General features: G+C 41.1%; 2 protein-coding genes and 2 pseudogenes across 2 annotated transcripts in view; 1 reads left to right on the forward strand and 3 right to left on the reverse strand.

The window, feature by feature from the left end:
* The window catches only part of LOC107523314 (zinc finger protein 14-like), a 91,629-nt gene extending 90,854 nt beyond the window's left edge, over window positions 1-775 (forward strand). The window contains exon 6 of the mRNA XM_060181672.1: window positions 495-775. Within this exon, the coding sequence (XP_060037655.1) occupies window positions 495-520 (26 nt within the window). The 3' untranslated portion in view covers window positions 521-775. The remainder of the gene's footprint in view (window positions 1-494) is intronic.
* The window catches only part of LOC107523312 (zinc finger protein 14-like), a 517,712-nt gene that overhangs the window by 376,912 nt on the left and 118,809 nt on the right, over window positions 1-21,991 (reverse strand). The gene's annotated exons all lie outside the window — the stretch shown is intronic.
* The window catches only part of LOC132535619 (zinc finger protein 345-like), a 145,440-nt pseudogene that overhangs the window by 119,867 nt on the left and 3,582 nt on the right, over window positions 1-21,991 (reverse strand).
* Window positions 11,767-12,095, reverse strand: LOC107523315 (cytochrome c oxidase subunit 6B1-like; annotated as a pseudogene).

Raw genomic sequence — 21,991 nt, forward strand, 5'->3', positions numbered from 1 at the left:
CTGTGGACAGGATGAAGCTGTGGAAAGGTGGAGGGTGTGGCTGTTTAGCAGCCCCCAGCATTCTGCTTTCCCATTGTGACGTCAACACTGGCCACACCCATGCCAGGCACATCAGCTCTGTACCCAAACACTTTGATCTCTGGGATAGGTGCTTAGGAAGTGCTAGGAAAGCCCATGGAGCAATAAATAGCATCAATTAGTCTCACTTTGAGAGCCCAGATAGACTAGAGAGCCATCTTAGTAGAGGGAAATACAGTGGATGCTCTGGGGTCCCCAGGCAGAATGAAGATGCTAAATGGTGGAGCCTACAGTCATGAGGTAGCCCCTGCCTCTCTGCTCTCTCAGTGGGACTTCAGATCTGGCCACATACACCCTGCCAGCACCATCAGCTGTCCATGCTGCACCACAGCAATTCAGGAACAGGAGTGAATGCAGGGGGTAGATTAGAATCTATTGGTCTCACTGTGGGTGTATTCTCTGCTTGTCTGGCTCAGGAGAGATCTCAGCAACCTTCAGATGAGATCATTTCCTGGAACCAGCCTGTGACCACTAAATTGGTCCAACCTCCATGAAGAACCATTTGGAGAACTCTCAGAAAGCTAGAAATGGACCTACCCTATGATCCTGCAGTACCTCTCCTGGGGATATAGCCTGAGGAACCCAACACACCCATCCAAAAAGATCTGTGTACACATATATTCTTAGCAGCATAATTTGTAATAGCCAAAACCTGGAAGCAACCCAGGTATCCAACAACAGATGAGTGGCTGAGCAAGCTGTGATATATATATATATATATATATATATATATATATATATATATATATATATATATACACACAATGGAATACTACTCAGCTATAAAAATGGTGACTTTACCATTTTCAGCCAATCTTGGATGGACCTTGAAAAATTCATGTTGAGTGAAATAAGTCAGAAATGGATGAATATGGAATGATCTCACTCTTGGGCAGAAGGTGAAAAACAAGATTAGAAGAGAAAACACAAGCATAACCTGAACTGGAATTTGCATATTGTACCAAAGTAAAAGATTCTGGAGTTTGTGGCAGGGGAAGGAGAACAGAGGTTCAAAAAGGATGATAAAGAACCTAGTGGGGGTTGTATTGTTATATGGAAAACTGGGAAATGTTATGCATGTAGAAACTATTTATTTAACTGTCAAATGTAAAACATTAATTCCCCAATAAAGAAATTAAAAAAAAATAAAAGATATCCCATGCTCATGGATTAGAAGAATTAATAACATCAAAATAAATATTCTACTCATATACAAATTTAATTAAATACCCATAAAAGTCCCACCAAATTTCTTCAAGGGAATAGAAGAAAAATTACAATAATTCCAAAAATATATGAAGCTATGTCTAGAGAACAGTTTCATTTCCTCCACTTTTCTTTTTTCTTTTTTTAAATATTTATTTATTTTCCTTTTTGTTGCCCTTGTTTTATTGTTGTTATTGATGTCATCATTGTTGGAGAGGACAGAGAGAAATGGAGAGAGGAGGGGAAGACAGAAAGGGGGAGAGAAAGGCACCTGCAGACCTGCTTCACTGCTTGTGAAGTAACTCTCCTGCAGGTGCAGAGCTGGGAGCTCGGACTCATCCTACTCTGGTCCTTGGCTTTGTGCCAAGTGCGCTTAACCCACTGTGCTACTGCCAGACTCCCATTCTTCCACCTTTCTTACAAATATCAATTCCTAGATATATTTATCTCAAGATGAGAGGGAATTCCCAATAATTTAATTGTTAGTAAAAGTTTTAGTAGACTGCTCCAAGATATTTTTTTTTCAGATATATAGGCAAAGGAAGAGATGGAAATAAACTGCACGCTCTCCATGCACTGAAGCTCCAACACATAGTTCAAAGCCAAATTGTTGATCAATCATGAACCTAAAGACTGGAATAGTGCAGATGAAGAGTTGGGGGGGGGTCCTCTCTTTTGTAGATAGCTTGTAGGCATATTTTAGTTATATTCCAAAAGGCCTGTGGCTATGCTACTTTCCCCCCCTCCCCCAAGCCTGAAATCTGATATGCTGGTGGATCCAAGTTATTGTCTGGGGAGATGATGTCATGGCTGGAAAAGGAACAGAAAGCTGGATCAGGGAAGAGAATAGCTCCCTAATATGGGAAGGGGGTATAAATGTTGTAATCCCCATCGATTTGATGTGGTCTGGGGCCCGTGATCAGCTTAGGAGCCTATTTGACCTCTACATCCCTGTAGATCTGAGCATAACTCACTAATTTTCTTTTCACCACTGTCAAATGCAAAATGACAAAAAAGGAAAAAAATGCTATAACTTAAATTTATTATGTAAAATATGCATTACTACATGACATTACATGTTACAAAATACAGATAAAAGTAAAAACAGGAAAGTAACTTAATGCTAATCCTGAACATTTTTACTTTAAACACCCTCTAATTAAACAGGATTGATTGATATCTAAAAATAGAAACCATTTACAGTAAACTACTAATGTCAGAGATTCAGATAAATACACCAATCATTAAGCATTTTATAGATTTTACTGAGGGCTTGTGTAATGTCAGTAAAAAGACTACAAGTGACAAGGTTTAATTCAGCAGGCCCCATGAAGGAAATGCAAAGCCCCAGTCCCTTGCCTGTGGAAGGCTCTAGATTTCCATCAGAGGTGTGGAGTGAAGGCAAACTTTCAGCCTCCATTTCTAAGAGGGAGTAAAAATACTTGCAAATCAACACAAGTGTGAGGAATTCACAGGTGTGTATGCCCAACAACTTGCTTTTGTTTCTTCTCCTGCTATGCTTGCTGCCACTTTCAAAGTCACATGGCTTTGGTACTCTGGTGACCAGACTGTTCATCTTGAGTTAACTTCCTTTTCTTCCTGATTCCGTGTCACAGGTTTGCCGGTCTTCTGAACATGTCTGGGGAGCAGCAGGCTGGGTTTTGCTCCCAAAGTTGAGTCCCATGGTGCTCTGGAAGGTGTGTCATCAGCTGCAGTCTTCTACAGGCCCTAGCACTTCAGATTCTAGGTACTGGGGTGAGGGAATCCCAGTTCTCTTCTAGAGCAGGAGAGCTTGTTAGAATGTCGTAGCAGGTAAACACAGGTACTCATAGACCCTCAATGGAAGAGAGATCTGCTTCAAGTTGGAATAAACCGGCAGCTTCAGAGAAGCACATGGAGTAGTGAGGAAAATGGGGGACCTGCCTAGCCAGCCAGATCAGCCAAATCAGCCCTGGTCAGCAACTGTGCTTGAGTTATCATACCTGCTTGCCCTCACATCCTTGGAACTCTTGTCTGAGAGGTGCTGCTCTCCTCTGCCATCCTGGGTGGGCTCTGCAGAACAGGCCACAGGCAGGAGCCATCCCTCTGCAGGGATGGCATAGGCTTCCTGGGAGGCCATGGCATAGCAGCTGTGCATCAGGGCACACAGGGGAGCCCAGAGCTAGCACAGCATGTCCTGGGGCTCCTGGGGCAGCTGAGTCAGCCTCTCATAGGAGGCTTCTGACTTGAAGCACAGTGTAGACACCAGGCTTTTCTCAGGGAGGCTGCGGGCCTGAGGGACTGGGACCTCCGCCTGAGCACAGTGAACATTCTCTTGGGTGTGCAGGGTTCCCATCTGGGATATTTGTGGCTCTCATGACCACCATCTGGAGTCTTTCTTTTCCTGCTTTTTGAGGAGTGTTCATTGTGTCCTTCTGCTGGAGAGGTCCCTGTCGGTAAAAAGAGTAAGGGGAGTCGGCGGTAGCGCAGCGGGTTAAGCGCAGGTGGCGCAAGTGCAAGGACTGGCATAAGAATCCCGGTTTGAGCCCCCAGCTCCCCACCTGCAGGGGAGTCGCTTTACAGGCGGTGAAGCAGGTCTACAGGTGTCTATCTTTCTCTCCTCTCTGTCCTCCCCTCCTCTCTCCATTTCTCTCTGTCCTATCCAACAATGGCGACATCAATAACAACAATAATAACTATAGCAATAAAACAGCAAGGGCAACAAAAGGGAATAAATAAATATTAAAAAAAAAAAAGTAAAAAAGCTGCAGGTTCCTTGCCCTGGGGGGCCCATCCAGAGATGTCAGTCTGCCTGAACTCCAGGGGAGTGTTTATTTTTTATTTTATTTATTTATTATTTGATAAAGACAGAGAGAAATTGAGAGAGAAGGGGGAGATAGAGAGGAAGAGAGACAGACACCTGTGAAGTGACTCCGTGGCCGGTGGGGAGCCAGGGGCTTGAACCAGGATCCTAACTGGTCCTTGTGCATTGTGCCACGTGCACTTAACCTGCTGCACTACTGCCAGACTCCCTGGAGAGTGTTTTAATTTGCCTCCCCCCACTTCTGCAGACAAGGTGTTGCCTCCCAGTCCTTGTCCTCAATGACCACAGCATGCTAAACTCCATTGTCTCCCACAGAACCTTACTCCCTCCTCTCACACCCAGGACCCCTGTCCTCCTCTCTATGAACCCCAGGACCCGGAAAATAGGCTTTACCTGTTCCTTTAGGGGTGCAATCTCAGGAGCGGTTTCTCCATCTTTGGGGACTCTGTTCATCACAATTGCTTTCTGAATCTGTGCACACAAGATAGAGTGAGTGGTTTTTTCAGTGGGAGACCCCAAGCCCCAGGGCCCTGAATACCCAGGACAGAGCCTGGAATCATACTGGGACTCCAGCTGTGCCCTGAAAGCAGGACCTTAAGACCCTGAACCCAAGATCCCATATAGGCCTCATAAAGGGCACTGGGTTTCCCCAGCCGACCTCTCCTCTCTAGACAGGGAATCTCACCTGACAGTCAGGCCAAGCTGTGTGTGCCTTCCTGCTCTTTTTCTGGAGAATTCTCCTTCTCTGTCTTGGATTCAGACCCTAGCGAAAAGAAGTACCTTAAGGTACTGGCCTTCCTGAAGCCCCTGCTCCTCCCTTTGTCTAGCTTTGTGGGTAACTTTCTATGAAACTGTTCATCTCCTGCCAAAATAAAACCAGGTATTAGAGCAGGTCCCCAGGCACAAAGCCCAAGTTACCATATTGAACAAAGTCTGAGAGGTGTCTTATTAGCCAAATAAAATAATAAAAGAACCATACAAAAAATAATCAAGCCACCTAAATCAAACAAGAAAAACTTTCATGAGAGATACAGTCTTCCTCTATTTCCCACATCCCCACCTTCCTGGTAATTTCCATGCAAACAGACCACTTCCCTGTTTCAACCTTACTTGTTAATTAATTGAGTGGCAAGAAATTATCTTACATTTTTTCTTTTTTTTTTATTTATTTTTTATTTAAGAAAGAAAGGATAGATTAACAAAACCTTAGGGTAGGAGGAGTACAACTCCACACAATTCCCACCACCCAATCTCCATATCCCATCCCCTCCCCTGATAACTGTCCCATTCTCTATATCCCTGTGGGAGCATGGACCCAGGGTCGTTGTGGGTTGCAGAAGGTGGAAGGTCTGGCTTCTGTAATTGCTTCCCCGCTGAACATGGATGTTGACTGGTCGGTCCATACTCCCAGTCTGCCTCTCTCTTTCCCTAGTAGGGTAGGTCTCTGGGGAAGCGGACCTCCATGGCACATTGGTGGGGTCTTCAGTCCAGGGGAGCCTGGCCGGCATCCTAATGGCATCTGGAACCTGGTGGCTGAAAAGAGAGTTAACATACAAAGCCAAACAAATTGTTGAGCAATCATGGACCCAAAAGTTGGAATAGTGGAGAGGAAGTGTTGGGGGGGGGGGTACACACTGCAAACTCTAGTGTACTTCTGCTTTCAGGTATATATTTTGGAGTAGTTTATGGATACGTGTGAACATATGCTCTCTCTCACAGAACCTGGTCTATATCTAGGTTTTGGGACTTTGTTAGAAAGTGAACCACCTGGGATGGAATTAGAGAATACTATGAAAGGAAAGGTCTCACCCGAGTAATGAAGCTGAAGGGTTGTCATTCCACACCTGAAGTCTCTGGACACACTCTGAGCTGAAGCATGTTGAGGTGGCAGTCGTTGTGTTGATTAGGTTGCGATCGGCAGATGCAATATTATTTGATATGGATTGGGAGAGGCATGCAGAAAAGTGGGCCCTATCCTAAGGTTCCAGGACTGGGGGAAATATAGCCTCTCTAGTGGAGATGTGAGGTTCCTGTTGTCTTAGGGTTCAAAAGACAATGGATAGTTAATGTTGTCATCACATTATTTGGTAATTGGGTTAACTTTGAAAAGTCCTTTTGTTAGAGTTTGCTGTATGGTACCCAGTATCTTGTATGTAGCTGTGCCATTAGTTGCTTCTGAGTCTTACATTTTTTTCATCCTTTGCTTTGTCCTCCACATCTGATCAGTTTTCCTCACAGAATGTCTCCAGGCACAGATATTCAGAGGGGTTTTGGTCATTTGGACTCTTTGACTCTTTAGTTCTGGATTCCATCCTGAAGACCTGAAAAGATCCTCTTTGGCGGGATCAGATAAAAAGTGAGGGTTGGACTGCTGTACCTGCCTTTTCTAGCTTCAGGTTTCAGACAAGGCTGGCTCCAATTGGCTGGAACGAGCCCTACTTCCTGCCAGCCTCTGTAGCCTAGTCTTGAGGCTAACTAACATAGCCTCTGAGATTTAGGTTAATTTTCTCCCAGTGCCCTTGTCTGTGTGGATGGTGTGCCTCAAAAAACTCTTTGCATATTCAATAGGGGCTGTAATCCCATCATCTGGATGCTTTCCATCTTCTGTTATCTCCTCCCAATGCCCCTAGTACCTATGGTCAACTAAGTAGAATTTAAGACTTTAGTATAGTGGTCCAGGAGGTGGCACAGTAGATAAGGCATTTGACTCTCAAGCATGAGGTCCTGAGTTCGATCCCTGGTAGCACATGTGATGTCACCAACCTCATGTTGGGTGATGTTTGTCTCTTTCTCTCTCTTCCTACCTTTCTCATTAATAAATAAAAATATCTTTAAAAAAAAGTTTTCAGTATAAAGGTTTGGGCATACAAGTTCACAGCACCCAAAAATATATGTGATTTAAGTTTTGAGAACTGTTTAATTGCCTATTTTCTTACAGATCTGGCATATATATATATATATATATATATATATATATATATATGCCTTTTGAACATTGTGTTTAATTTGCACCATAAAGATCAGCTCCTTCACCCCTGGAACCAGGAGGAGTAAGGATGGGACACATGGAGACTGGCATTCACTTGTCCTGAACACACGTCCCTCCATGTAGGGAAATTGTGAGTATATGGTTGAGCATGGTGTGGGACCTCCTATTTAAATGTGGGAGCCTGGATGGCACGACCTTTCTGTTAGTCTCTCTCTACTTGAGATCAAGCATGGAAGAAAACAACCACCACGGAAAAGTTCCCTCTATCAGCCTCCCTGCCTCACAATAGCCCACTCCCTTATTATCTATATAATCATAGTTTTCCCTGAAAGTACTCCCTATTTACCCACCCATTCCATTCCTTTGATCATATCTGATATATCTTCTCTCTGCCCTCAGGACCCCCCTCTGGCTTCTGGTTACTGATAACCTTGCTTTAACCAATTAAACCTTGTGTTCAACAACTACTGGAAAAGTCCTGACCCTCCCCCAGACCCTTTGCCTCCCTACTATATATGGTATACACATGTCACTTCCTCCTGTGACCCCTTATAAACCATGATTTGCTGTTTAATAAATGGATTTTGTGTTCAAAACATTCCCCTGGTGATCTCTGGTGGTGCCTCTTGCTACATAGGCAAAGATCCAGTCGCTCACCCCTACTGCCCTGGACCATTCCTTCTGTTCCCGCCCTCCCCCCCCCCCCATGCATCTGGTGCACAACAGAGCGGGTAAGCCCTAAAGTTTTTGCCCAGGAAGAAGCCTACCCACCAAAGAGTCCGACACCTCCAGAGACCACAGTGTATGGACAGAGCCTTTCCTTTTTTTTTTTTTTTTTTTTTTTAATCAGAGCACTTCTCAGATCTGGTTTATGGTAGTGTGGAGGTTGAACCTGGGACTTTGGAGCCTCAGGCAAGAAAGTCAATTTGCATAAATATGCTATTAACCCCCACCCTTAGATATACTTATTTGAAGATGTGCTTGTTTTGTGCATGTTTGTGAGAGAAATAGATAGCTAGAGAGAAAGAGAGAAAAGTTTGAGACACTGAGAGACCCTTCTGCAGGTGGGGACCCAGGGGTCCTTGAGTTTTGTGCCATGTGCGCCTAACCTGCTGCGCTACTGCCCAACCCCCCAATGAGCATTCTATCTCATTTGTAAATCTACAGATATTTAATTATTTTTTACTATCTTTGTTTTTTACCCAATATTTTATTTATTTATTAATGAGAAGTATAGGAGGAGAGAAAGAACCAGACAACACTCTGGAATATTTGCTGCTGGGGATTGAACTTGAAACCTCATGTTTAAGAGACCAACACTTTATTTATGGTGCCACCTCCCAGATCACTTGTTTATTGAATAAAGACAGCCAGCAATTGATAGAAAGGGGGAGATAGAGAGGGAGAAAGGTAGAGAGACACCTAATATCCTGGCTTCACCACTTGTGAAGCTTTGCTCCTACAGGTGGCAACTGAAGGCTCAAACCTGTGTCTTTGCACATTGTAGCATGTGCGCTCAACCAGGTGCACCTCCACCTGGTTCATGTTTTGTTTTTGTTTTTTGTTATTTCACCACTTCATAGACCACAGTTGGAATTTTTTTAATTGCTTGTTGAAAACTTTCATTCATTAGCCATATGCTTGAGATTCTGGGGTCAATCTCAGCCATTGCATACAAAGTAATGGAGCATCCCCAATCTAGAAGTGATTTTAATTTTTTTCTCACTGTTACTAATAATCTAGGTGTTTATTAAAATGTATTACATTTCCTTAATTTTGATTGATTTAATATTTTTTTCTTAATCTTTACTTATTGGATAGAGACAGCCAGAAATTGATAGGGTAGGGGGCATATATATATATATATATATATATATATATATATATAGAGAGAGAGAGAGAGAGAGAGAGAGAGAAAGACACTTGCAGTACTGATTCATCACTCACAAAGATTTCCCCCCTATATTTAGGAACTGGAGGCTTGAACATAGATCCTTGCTCACTGTACATATGCACTCAACCATATGTGCCACACCATCTGACCTGATTTAGTATTTGTTTACAATGTTGTTTTTAAATTACCACTCAATGGATTAATTCTTTAAAGGTATGAATCTGAGAAAGAGATATATCAGAGAATGTAGGATTTGCAAACATCCCAACTCCCTCCATTTTTTTTCCTCAGTTAATTCCTAGGCATGTTGTATACTGAGTCAAATTTGCTAAATTACATTGAACTGGTGCATATTTTCTTTGTAAAAATTACATTCTGGGCACAATATCAAGATATACAATGGATGAAGCTTTAAAATCTGAAAGATGAGATACCAAGCTTAATCCCTGGAAACACAAGTTCTAGAATGATGTGCTTGTCATAGTATCAAAGTATAAATTAGTAAATAATTTAAAAAATTTATTTATAAAAAGGGAACACTGACAGGTAGTCAGGCAGTAGCACAGCAGATTAAGTGCCGGTGGTGCAAGGACCAGCATCAGGATCCTAGTTTGAGCCCCTGGCTCCCCACCTACAATGAAGTTGCTTCACAAGTGGTGAAGCAGGTCTGCAGGTGTCTATCCTTCTCTCCCCCTCTCTGTCTTCCCCTCCTCTCTCCCTCCTCTCTCCATTTCTCTCTGTCCTATCCAACAAAGATGATGACAATGATAACTACAACAATAAAACAACAAGGGAATAAATAAATAAAGGAAACACTGACAAAAACCAAAAGATAAGAGGAGTTCAACTCCTCACAATTCCCACCAACAGAACTTTGCATCCCCTCCCCTCCCCTGATAGCTCTCCTATTCTCTATTCCTCTGGGAGCATGGGCCCAGGGTCACCATGGGGTCAGAAGGTGGAAGGCCTGCCTTCTTCAATTGCCTCCCGCTGAACATGGGCTGTGAAAAGTCAATCCATACTTCCAGCCTGTCTCTTTCCCTAGTGGGGCCGGGCTCTGGTTAATCAGGGCTCCAGGACACATTGGTGGGGTTGTCTTCCCAGGGAGGTCCAGTTGGCATTGTGCTAGCATCTGGAACCTTATGGCTGAAAAAAGAGTTAACATATAAAGCCAAACAAATAGTTGACTAATCATCAACCTAAAGGCTGGAATAGTTTAGATGATGAGTTGGGATGTCTCTGTTTTGTAGATAGTTAGTAGGCCTATTTTAGTTATATTCCAAAGGGCCTGTGACTATACTAGTTTTTTTTTTTTCCCCTGAGCCTGACATCTGATATGCAGGTGGATCCAAGATATTGTCTGGGGAGATGATGTCATGGCTATAAAAAGGTCCAGAAATTGTAGTTATTATTGTTCTCCCTGTCCATTCCTTGACTACATAGTGTATTTAAAAGCTATAGTAATCAAATGGTGATACTGTAATAAAACATCCAAATCAATGGAATAGGGTGGGGGTGAATAGTATAATGGTTAAGCAAAGAGACTCTCATGCCTGAAGGTCTAAGTATTAGGTTCAATTCCATGCACTACCATAAGCCAGAGTTGAGCAGCGCTCTGGTAAGAAAAAAAAAAAAATCAATGGAATAGAAATGAGAATCCAGGAGCCAGGTGGTGGCCCAAATGGTTGAGCCTACAGGCTACAGTGTGCAAGGACTCAGGTTCAAGCCTCCTGTCCCCATCTTCAGGGAAAAAGCTTTGCAAGTGGTGAAGCAGTGATAGCTCTCTTCCCCATCCCTTTTGATTTCTCTGCGTCTGTCCAATAAGTAAATATTTCTCCAGGAAAAAAACCCTCATGTTTGCAGATAATTAAATCTCAACAAAACGTTGAAAGCATAAAAAGTTTTCCCGTCTCCTAAAAATGGCACTGAGAAAACTATCCAGATGCATTCAAAAGAATGTAGTCAAGTCACCATCTCACACCATTCACTGATTTAAGATTAATAAAGACTTGACAGAAAAGTCTGAAACCATAAAATATATTGAGGAAAAATATGCAAAATATATCCATAACATCAGCACTGGAGATATATTCAGAAACTCAACTCCATCAACAATGAAAACAAGTTAAAATAAATGAGTGAGATTATGTCATAAAAATTGATTTGAATATTAAATGACATGTAGCCAAAACAAAAAGATTCTAGCTACATCAGAGAACACTATTCAAGGAAGATACATCTATTTTTAAAATTAATCTTTTCTTAAAATCTTTTTCTCAATATTTATTTATTCCCTTTTGTTTCCCTTGTTTTATTGTTGTAGTTATTATTGTTGTCATCATTGTTGGATAGGATAGAGAGACATGGAGAGAGGAGGGGAAGACAGAGAGAAGGAGAGAAAGACAGACACCCAGTGGTCTGGGAGATAGTGCAGTGGATAAAGCCTTTGACTCTCAAGCATGAGGTCCTGTGTTGGATCCCCAGCAGCACATGTACCAGAGTGATGTCTGGTTATTTACCTCTCTCCTACCTTCTTCATGAATAAATAAAATTTAAAAAAAGATAGACACCTGCAGGGCTGCTTCTCCGTGAAACGACTCCTGGGCAGGTGGGGAGCCAAGGCTCAAATCAGGATCCTTACGCTGGTCCTTGCACTTTGCGCCACCTGCGCTTAAACCACTGCACTACCAACAAGTATTGATTAGGTTAGCTGTGGTTCAGGATCCCAGGATGGAGATTGCCATGTACCCCCTTCACCACCTGGGAAAAGGATAGAGGTCAGGACAGGTTAGAGCAAGTTCAGATCTTCCCCGGGAATGTGCCTTCTGCCTGTTGGTCATCCCAGTTGGATACCCAGGATATGGGGCAGAGGGACTTGTATACACGCTGGTATCACTGGCACACAGACATCACCCCGTTTAGCTGTCATTGCCTTCTCACAGCGATAGAAATCCAAGTAGTTCTGCCAGCAGTTCTTGGTTTGGTTCTGGCTGGGGAAATGGCTGTCAAATGGGGAAATCTTGTAGTTCTTGATTTTGGTCTTGATGTCATCTGCCATGGCACTGACTAAAGACAGTCCTGATGTGCTTCGCAGCTCAATGTGACCCTCAGCAAAGACCGCGGTGTCTAGCCAAAGTGGAATAAATTCCAGGATTCACTTTTTACTCATCTCCCTTGTCCCATTACCATAGGGAGAGACAAGACCAGAGTATTTCTCAGCTCTGGTATAAGGCGATGCCTGAGACTGAATCATATTTTTCTAGAACCTTACTCATAAAAATAGTGCTCTAACTTCCACATGTTCATGACATCGTAGCATGTACTTTAATTTACCATACCCACATAAATAGATTACCCTTCTATCCTCTCAATTTCTATCTCCGTTCAAAGTAAATAAAGCTAAATATATATTAATAAATTTTAAAAACAGGAGTCAAAAGACTTAAATTATAAAATTTTCAGGTTTAGGGAGTCAGGCGGTAGTGCAGCGGGTTAAGCGCAAGGACCAGCGTAAGGATCCCGGTTCAAGCCCGCGGCTCCCCACCTGCAGGGGAGTCGCTTCACAGGCAGTGAAGCAGGTCTGCAGGTATCTATCTTTTTTTTTTTTTAATATTTATTTTATTTATTTATTCCCTTTTGTTGCCCTTGTTGTTTTATTGTTGTAGTTATTATTGTTGTTGTCGTTGTTGGATAGGACAGAGAGAAATGGAGAGAGGAGGGGAAGACAGAGAGGAGGAGAGAAAGATAGACAACTGCAGACCTGCTTCACCGCCTGTGAAGCGTCTCCCCTGCAGGTGGGGAGCCGGGGTTCGAACCAGGATCCTTATGCCGGTCCTTGTGCTTTGCGCCACCTGCGCTTAACCCGCTGCGCTACAGCCCGACTCCCAGGTGTCTATCTTTCTCTCCCCCTCTCTGTCTTCCCCTCCTCTCTCCATTTCTCTCTGTCCTAACCAACAACAATGACTTCAATAACCACAACAATGTTAAACAACAAGGGCAACAAAAGGAAAAATAAATAAATATTAAAAAAATTTCAGGTTTAATTTTCTTGTAAAAAGGGAAAAACTGGGGACTGAGTGATGGAGCACCTCATTGAGTGCAAATGTTACATATGTAAGGATATGGGTTCAAAGTAACTGCCCACAAGGGGAAATCTTCATAAGCAGTGAATCAGTGTTGAAGGGGTCAACCACTCTCCACTTTTTTGCCTTCTCAATTTCTCTATTTCATGAGTAAATAAGTGTTTAAAATAAAAGTGAAAGGCACACCTTGTTAAGCACAAACCTTATAGTGTACAAGGATCCAGGTTCAAGCCCCTCATCCTCACTTGCAGGGGGAGAGCTTCACAAGTGGTGAAATAGGCCTGCAGGTATCTCTCTGTCTCTCTCACTATCTACCCCTTTCCTCTCAATTTCTGTCTCTATCCGATAATAAATAAATAATAAAAAATGTAGGTCCATATAGCCCCATCGAGTAATAAAGGTCAGAGAGCAGAGAAGCTGGAATTGTACATGGAGACTGACCCCAGGGGGGATGTAGAGTCAGGGCAGGAATTCAGGATCCTCCAGGGCCCCTGGGTGTGTGTGGGGTGCATGAGCAGAAGACAGAGGGGAGTGATGGGGCATATTATTGCTTGACCGGACCTGCCAATATACGCGGATATCTTCGCCCACCCTGTCCAACGCTTGATGTCTCGTCACCCAATCTGGTCCCCTACGCCTACACTGAACTTCTCTGTTCCAGTCTCTTGGAAACAGAGCTGGCAGTCAGCTGAGGTAAAGAACAAACACCTCATCACAGACCCCTGCGAGCGTCAACCCGGCTTTGACCTAGCACGTTATGATTGGGCCCTCCTCAATCGCTATCGAACAGGCCATGGCCGGTGCGCCGCTATGTTCCATCGCTGGGGAGCCAGAGACGACCCGAACTGCCCCTGCGGCTCCAGACAGACTATGACCCACATAGTCAACGACTGCCACCTCTCCAGATTCAAAGGAGGTCTCGAAACTTGACATCAGGCTCAACCTGACGCTGTCGACTGGCTACGGAAGAAGGGCAAACGCTAGAAGAATCGGAACAGGCACCTGGGGACCTTGGAGTGAAACTCCATGAGCCATTTGGGTTGTTCATGGGGGGAACCAGAGGTCTGAGTTGTGAGGTGTGGTGAAGTTGTGACTAGAGACTGAAGTAGTGCCCAGAGGAGCTCCTCTGTTGACTAGGGCTGGGGGCCCATGTTCAGGGTTCTGTCAGGCAGCCCTGAAGGTGGAGGCCAGACCCCCTTGCACCTGAGGGAGGGAGTGAAGGTAGAAATCCTGGGCTGAGCTCTCCCTGGGAAAATAAATCTGATAGACTACTTTTTACAGGCAATAAACCTGATAGAACTCTACCTAATGGGAATAGACATGACAATTTTCATTATGTGTGTCCTAAAGCCCACAGGCCTCTTTGCAGTCCTCTTATAGCTCAAAGATCTCTTCTAAGTAGACCTGAAGGTCACCAGTCTCATCTGGTAGGTCCTGAAATATAGTAGTCTCTCCACTTGAGTATTTCTCTCCCGGCTGGCTTGTTTCCACCATTATGTAATCACCAGACTTTAGGCAGTCACTTCTTTTTTTTCTTTACCAGAAATTCTAGCTGTGATCTGGAAAAAAAATTTTTTCTTGCCTCCAGTCTTTTTTTCTCTTGCCTCTAGTCTTGCCTGCACTATGAATCCACTGCTCCTGGAAGACATTCTTTCCACTGTTGTTGCCATCATTGTTGTTGTTGTCATAGTTGTTATTCTTGTTGGATAGGACAGAAATTGAGAGGGGGGGGGGGAAGACATGCAGGAGGAAAGAAAGACAGATACTTGCAATACCTGCTTTACCTCTTCAGAAGCAACCATCCTGCAGGTGGGGATCTGGGTGTTTGAACTGGATTCCATGCAGCAGTCCTTGTGCTTCATTCTATGTCCACTTAACCTGGTGTATTAGCAGCCGACCCCCTAAATATTTTGATTTAATATTTGTTTTCTGGGTGACAGCCAATATCTTGAGACTAGGTTTCCATAGGTCCACCCAGGAAATCTATTTATTTTAGTAAAAGACAAAGAATGAAAAGAAGTAACAAAGAGACAAAGAGGTCAGTACGGTGATCAGCTCTGTAATAAGGTGATGTTGAAGACACTAAAATCTCTCTATTGCACATATATCAAAACAGATCCTGAGAACCACTATGATGTCTCTCAGATCAGGAAAAGCTAATATGTAATTTGTGACCAGGAAATGACCCAGCAACTATAAAACCTGCTTTACCATAGTTTTCATAGAATCTTAGAGTTGATCTGTTATACCACATAAGAGCACCACTATCCATAAGTAGTAATTTGGTGACTTTATACAAAAATATGAAGTGAAATTTAGGCCACAGATTGAAGATGAAGATAAAAAGATATCTTGACACACTATTTCTGTGAATTCAAACTGGTGTAATATCTATGTAAAATTTTTGTAGAGAGATTAGACAAACATTAATATATTTGATTCAGGAATACCACCCTTAGGCATATATTAAAAGACACTCAGAGCCATAATGTAAAAGGATATACAAACCACTATATTTATATCATCACTATTTATGCTTGTCAAAATACGGCAGAAATCTAAATGCCCTGTGGCAGTGGGTGAATAAAGTGATGATAAAGTATACCTTTTTTAGAACACTATGTAATGATTGTGTTATTTCTAACAAAAAAGGATGGGACTGGAGGTGCTTATGTAATTGAAATAATTAGAGAGATAAAGGAAAAATGTAAGTATCACCCCTGTGAGAAGTATGTGGGCTATCAGGTGGAGTACAACAAAACTGGTGCAAAGTGTGGTGACTTACACACATATGTGTATATGAGAAATTATAGTCCTGTGTTGGTCTGCTTCTAATTCTGCTTGTAAGACCCCTTCTGTTTTGATCATCACTTTAGGTTCACTTGCATTGCTTAATGCTGTGGTCTATTTACATAATCATTGCTTTACCTGAGACCCACCCTGCCTACAGGGCATTGGTTTAATCCCCACTGGTTAGATGCAAGCTTGATACTTCCTAGCGCTTGTGCTTTTTCCTTCTCCCCACCCCCTATCCTATGTACTTCCTCTTATGACCTGACACTTCCGTCTCAGGAGATATAAAGGACAGGATTTTCTAATGAATAGAGATTAGATTGATTGCACTGCGTTCCCAGCTCAGCCTTGAGTCCCTGGTCATCTGTCTCCCGCCTGTGAAGCTAGCAAGTCACCCCTGAAAGCTTATGCTTCTGTAAAATACCATTAAATAACTAGTAAAGAAGGTAAAAAGAATTATGCAGACACAAAATTATTAAATATGTATAATACAAGAGAATAATGTGATTATGTGAATTATCAGAGATTTTTTTGGTCAATGACTACAAGTCAAAGATTCTCCTTTGAGTGTCTGTGTATTATATTCACTTTGTCTCAGAAAGAGTTGGGAAACGGAAGTTGACCAGCATTATTGTCTGCACAGGGTCTCAGTTTAACTATTATTGTATTGAATAGACTACACCAGAACATGCAAGAGGATTGTTAGTGTTTAGTTACAAACACTTTCTCATTGCAACTAGAAAATTTCCTATGTAATATTAACTATATGACAGTGTTTGGAATGAGGGTGTGTCTTCATCATTCCAAACTATCAAGGATGGTATTATGATGGACTGTTTAGGGACTTAACTAAGTATGAGAGGTAGCACTCTTTAACATGGGGAGAAAGTGTTCACAGTATGTGCCAGAAACTTTAATCAGGAACTAGTGCAAACCATTATCTGGGTAAGTTCTCCAGCAAGAGGGGCTATGATTTCATTGACACACATAGCTGCCCAAATAGATGACAGGCAGCAGTATTATGAAAGAGTTAAGATATACTTGACAATAATATAATCATTTCTATTATGAACATGATGTCCTAGTAGCAATAAAAATATAAAATGATGCAAAATTGTACAAGTATTGAATTATTTTGTTTTGTGTCACTAGTAAAATATGGTAAAACTGGTCAAAATCCCATTGTTAGAAGACAATTATCATTTGTTTCCAATAATATTGAATTAGTTAAGATTAGAGAAATAACCCAGTATTGGTGTACAGATTCCAAATTAGCTGATCTCTAGGTGCTCAGGAATAAAATTTGGTAGAAGATAACCTGGTTTGATATCACTTTTATAAAAACAAATAGCAAGTGAATAAGAAAAATATAGGGGCCCTGGTTGTGGGGCACCTGGTTGACTGCACATGTTACAGTGTACAAGGACCCAGGTTTGGTCTCCCAGTCCCCACCAGCAGGGGTAAAGCTTTGCAAGTGGTGAAGCAGTGCTGTTGCTTCCTCTTTGTCACTCCCCTGTCAATTTCTGGCTGTCTGTATCCAATAAATATAACAAAAAAAGAGAAAAATAGTTGTATCAAAATTATTGTGAGTCATAGGAAATTATTGTGAGTGGCAGCATAGCATTTCATTACTCATCAATATTATTACAGTAAGAACATTGTACTTTATTGACTTCAATATAATAGTTCTTAAAAAGTTTAAATATAGCACTACATATCATTCTAAGATCTATTTTAAAAATACAGAACAGAGGCCATGAACAAGCATTCCTAATGCATAATTATCTGATCAACTTATAAGAGAGTTATTCTCACCATTATTTAACAGTGGTCTTGGTCTAGAATATGAAGATACAGTGATTTTATGCCCTTTAAGAAGCCGTTATTTACACTTTGATCATATGCATATTTATACATTTAGAGCAGGAAACTCATAAATTTGACCCCTTGCAATCATAGAGATCAACTGCATTTAATGAACATGGAAAATGTTCTTCTGAAAAAGAAATTAATAAAAATATCTGAGTGATTTTCTGTTTCCCTCAAAACCAGTCACTGATATCCTAGACAGTGTCTTCTTTCTCATTTGTATCATGCTACATATAACTCAACCTAAAACAGCATTTCAGTTTTTCTTATCCACATATGATGTACATCACACAATTACTATTATCATTTTCTCATGGCAATAGAGATAACAATAAATTTCATGTAACATAGAAGGTTCTCTGAGATCTAAAAGAACTGAATGATACCAATTGTGTTTTAATGAAAAAGATTAAAAGTATAACATGAAGCTCTTTGAAAAACTCAAGAACAGACATAACATTCTCTCTTCAAGTCTTCAAGCTCAATATAAAAATGATACACTGCAAATAATTTTACCTACAAATCATTCAGGCCCTTGATATTTTTATACAAAAAATACAAATTTCAATAGTATTATGTTACATAATAAACATTGTGATGTAGAAAAATGACTCTGACATGTTTTCAACTTACTAATTTTAAATAAAGTCGACAAAAATTTACATTTAATGTTTAATTCAGTACATTCCAATAATGCTACATCCATTCAGTGTCAGCTAATTTTTTAAATAGTAAATTTGAAAATGATTGACTTAAAATTTATTGCATTTATACATAAGTTTCTAATTTGACCTCTCTGATGAAGACCACCACAGATAAGTAAAACCTTTACCACATTGTTAAAATTTAAGACTTATATACTTATTAAAATATATAACATTGAGTAATGTGAGAGTATTGGCTAGACATGCCATATTCATTACATTTTTATGATTTCTACCTAGGATGAATACTTTAATAAGATCGATGTTTTCTTTTATATATATTTTATTTATTTATTAATGATAAAGATAGGAGGAGAAAGAGAATGAACCAGACATTACTATGGTACATGTGCTGTTAGAGACTGAACTCAGGACCTCATGCTTGAGAGTCCAATGCTTTATCCACTGCACCACCTCCCAGACCACTAGGATAAATTCTATGTATTTGATAAGACTAGATAAATTCCATCCCATTATACAAATTCTTATTTTTAGTATTTTTTAAAATTTTGAAATATGCAAATGTAAAAGTATCTACCCAATAGGATTTTCTCATGTTGTGTGAGGTATAAGAAATACCTGAAGGTCCTTTCCACATTCTTTACGTGTGTAATATTTCTCCTGAGTGTGGAATCTATGATGCTTCATGTTTGAGGAATGAACAAAGGCATTCCCATATTATCCACATATGTAAGGTTTCTCCCCACTATGAATTCTATAATATTGAATAAGGTCTGAGGAATGAGTCAAGGCTTTTCCACATTCTTCACATGTGTAAGGTTTCTCCACAATATATTTTCTATGATGTTCCATGAGGTTTGAGGAAAGAGGGCTTTCCAACATTCTTCACATATGTAAGGTTTCTCCCCATTATGAATGCTATGATGTTTAATGAGGCTTGAGGACTCAGTAAAGGTTTCTCCACATTCTTCACGTTTAAGGTTTCTCCCCAGTATGAATTCTATGATGTTTCCTGAGGTGTGAGGACTGAGTAAAGGCTTTTTCACATTCTTCACATGTGTAAGGTTTCTCCCCAGTATGAATTCTATGATGTTTCATGAGGCTTGAGGACTGAGTAAAAGCTTTTCCACATTCTTCACACATGTAAGGTTTCTCCCCAGTATGAATTCTATGATGTTTCATGAGGCTTGAGGACTCAGTAAAGGCTTTTCCACATTCTTCACATTTGTAAGGTTTTCTCCCCAGTATGGATTCTATGATGTTTCATAAGGCTTGAGGACTGAGTAAAGGCTTTTCCACATTCTTCACATATGTAAGGTTTCTCCCCGGTATGAATTCTATGATATTTCATGAGGCTTGAGGAATGAGTAAAGGCTTTTTCACATTCTTCACATGTATAAGGTTTCTCCCCAGTATGTAGTCTATGATGTTGTATAAAATCTGAGTTCCTTTTAAATGCTTTTTTACATGTTTTACAATTGTAAGTTTTCTGACAACTATGAATATTCTGTAGTCTAATAAGCTTAGAGGAAGAAGGATAGATTTTGCAACATTGTGTACAATTATAAAATTTCTTTAGTATTATAATTTCTATTTTTGATAAATTTTTAAAACTTTGCAATTTTATTATATTTACTTATATTATCTTTTAAGTTCTGGTGCTGAGAAATAACTGAATTTACATTTAATCCCATTGCATTGTGAAAAGTTTTTGAGTAACTACATATAGTATGATCTTGAGAATTTTCTTGAGGTTCCACATTTACTTTCAGTGACTGAGCATGTTTCAGAACATCATGTGGATCTTGAATTACAGATACATAAGCCTATATATTACTAAATGAGTTACTCTGGGGTTTTATCAAGGTTGATTCAAGCAGTTGATCTGTTTTGATGGTAGTGACTTTACTTTGCATGATTGTGCCAGTTTTGTTTTTTTTTAAGAAAGGATTAATTAACAAAACCATAGGGTAGGAGGGGTACAACTCCACACAATTCCCACCACCCAATCTCCATATCCCACCCCCTCCCCTGATAGCTTTCCCATTCTCCATCCCTCTGGGAGCATGGACCCAGGGTCATTGTGGGTTGCAGAAGGTAGAAGGTCTGGCTTCTGTAATTGCTTCCCCGCTGAACATGGGCATTGACTGGTCGGTCCATACTCCCAGTCTGCCTCTCTCTTTCCCTTCTTCTTCTTCTTCTTCTTCTAGCATTTGCCCTTCTTCCATAGCCAGTCAACAGCGTCAGGTTGAGCCTGATGTAGTTTCGAGACCTCCTTTGAATCTGGAGAGGGGGCAGTCGTTGACTATGTGGGTCATAGTCTGTCTGGAGCCGCAGGGGCAGTTCGGGTCGTCTCTGGCTCCCCAGCGATGGAACATAGCGGCACACCGGCCATGGCCTGTTTGATAGCGATTGAGGAGGGCCCAATCATAACGTGCTAGGTCAAAGCCAGGATGACGCTTGCAGAGGTCTGTGATGAGGTAGTCTCTTTCCCTAGTAGGGTGTGTCTCTGGGGAAGCTGAGCTCCAGGACACATTGGTGGGGTCTTTAATCCAGGGAAGCCTGGCCAGCATCCTGATGGCATCTGGAACCTGGTGACTGAAAAGAGAGTTAACATACGAAGCCAAACAAATTGTTGAGCAATCATGGACCCAAAGCTTGGAATAGTGGAGAGGAAGTGTTAGGGAGGTACTCACTGCAAACTCTAGTGTACTTCTGCTTTCAGGTATATATTTTGCAGTAGTTTATAGATACGTGTGAAGATAAGCTCTCTCTCACAGAAACTGGTGTATATCTAGGTTTTGGGACTTTGTTAGAAAGTGAACCACCTGAGATGAAATTAGAGTATACTATGAAAGGAAAGGTCTCACCCGAGTAATGTAGCTGAAGGGTTGTCATTCCACATGTGAAGTCTCTGGACACAGTCTGAAGTGAAGCATGTTGAGGTGGCAATCATTGCGTTGGTTAGGTTGTGATCGGCGGATGCAATATTATTTGATATGGATTGGGAGAGGCATATGGGAAAGTGGGCCCTATCCAAGGGTTCCAGGACTGAGGGAAGTAGAGGCTCTATAGTGGAGATGTGAGGTTCCTGCAGTCTTAGGGTTCAAAAAGACAATCGATAGTTAATGTTATCATCACATTATTTGGTAATTGGGTTAACTTTGAATGTGCCAGTTTTTTTTTTTTTTGAATGTGCCAGTTTTTTTATTCCAACATGGCACACACTTTGCACTGTACATTGGCTCTTACATCTACATTCTGTTATTAATTCTGTGTTGCCAAGATGACTGCTTCCATGTGTCCTCATTGCCACTTCTGAGAGTAACTTTTCTATCTCCAATATTGGCAGAAAGGCCTTCTTATCACAAGAAATTTCTGAAAGATAAAATATAAGCTAATTTACAACTATACATTGAATATACTTATAAATATAATCTATAAAAAGTATACTTTCTCAAAAATGTGATACATAATCAACAACAGCCAGAAGCAGAATTCATACAAATGAGAATTCATACAAATGAGTTCGGGTCGTCTCTGGCTCCCCAGCGATGGAACATAGCGGCACACCGGCCATGGCCTGTTTCATACACTTTCAAGTATGAATGG

Source organism: Erinaceus europaeus, chromosome 23 (genome assembly GCF_950295315.1).
Source record: "Erinaceus europaeus chromosome 23, mEriEur2.1, whole genome shotgun sequence".
NCBI classification, from domain to species: Eukaryota; Metazoa; Chordata; class Mammalia; order Eulipotyphla; family Erinaceidae; genus Erinaceus; species Erinaceus europaeus.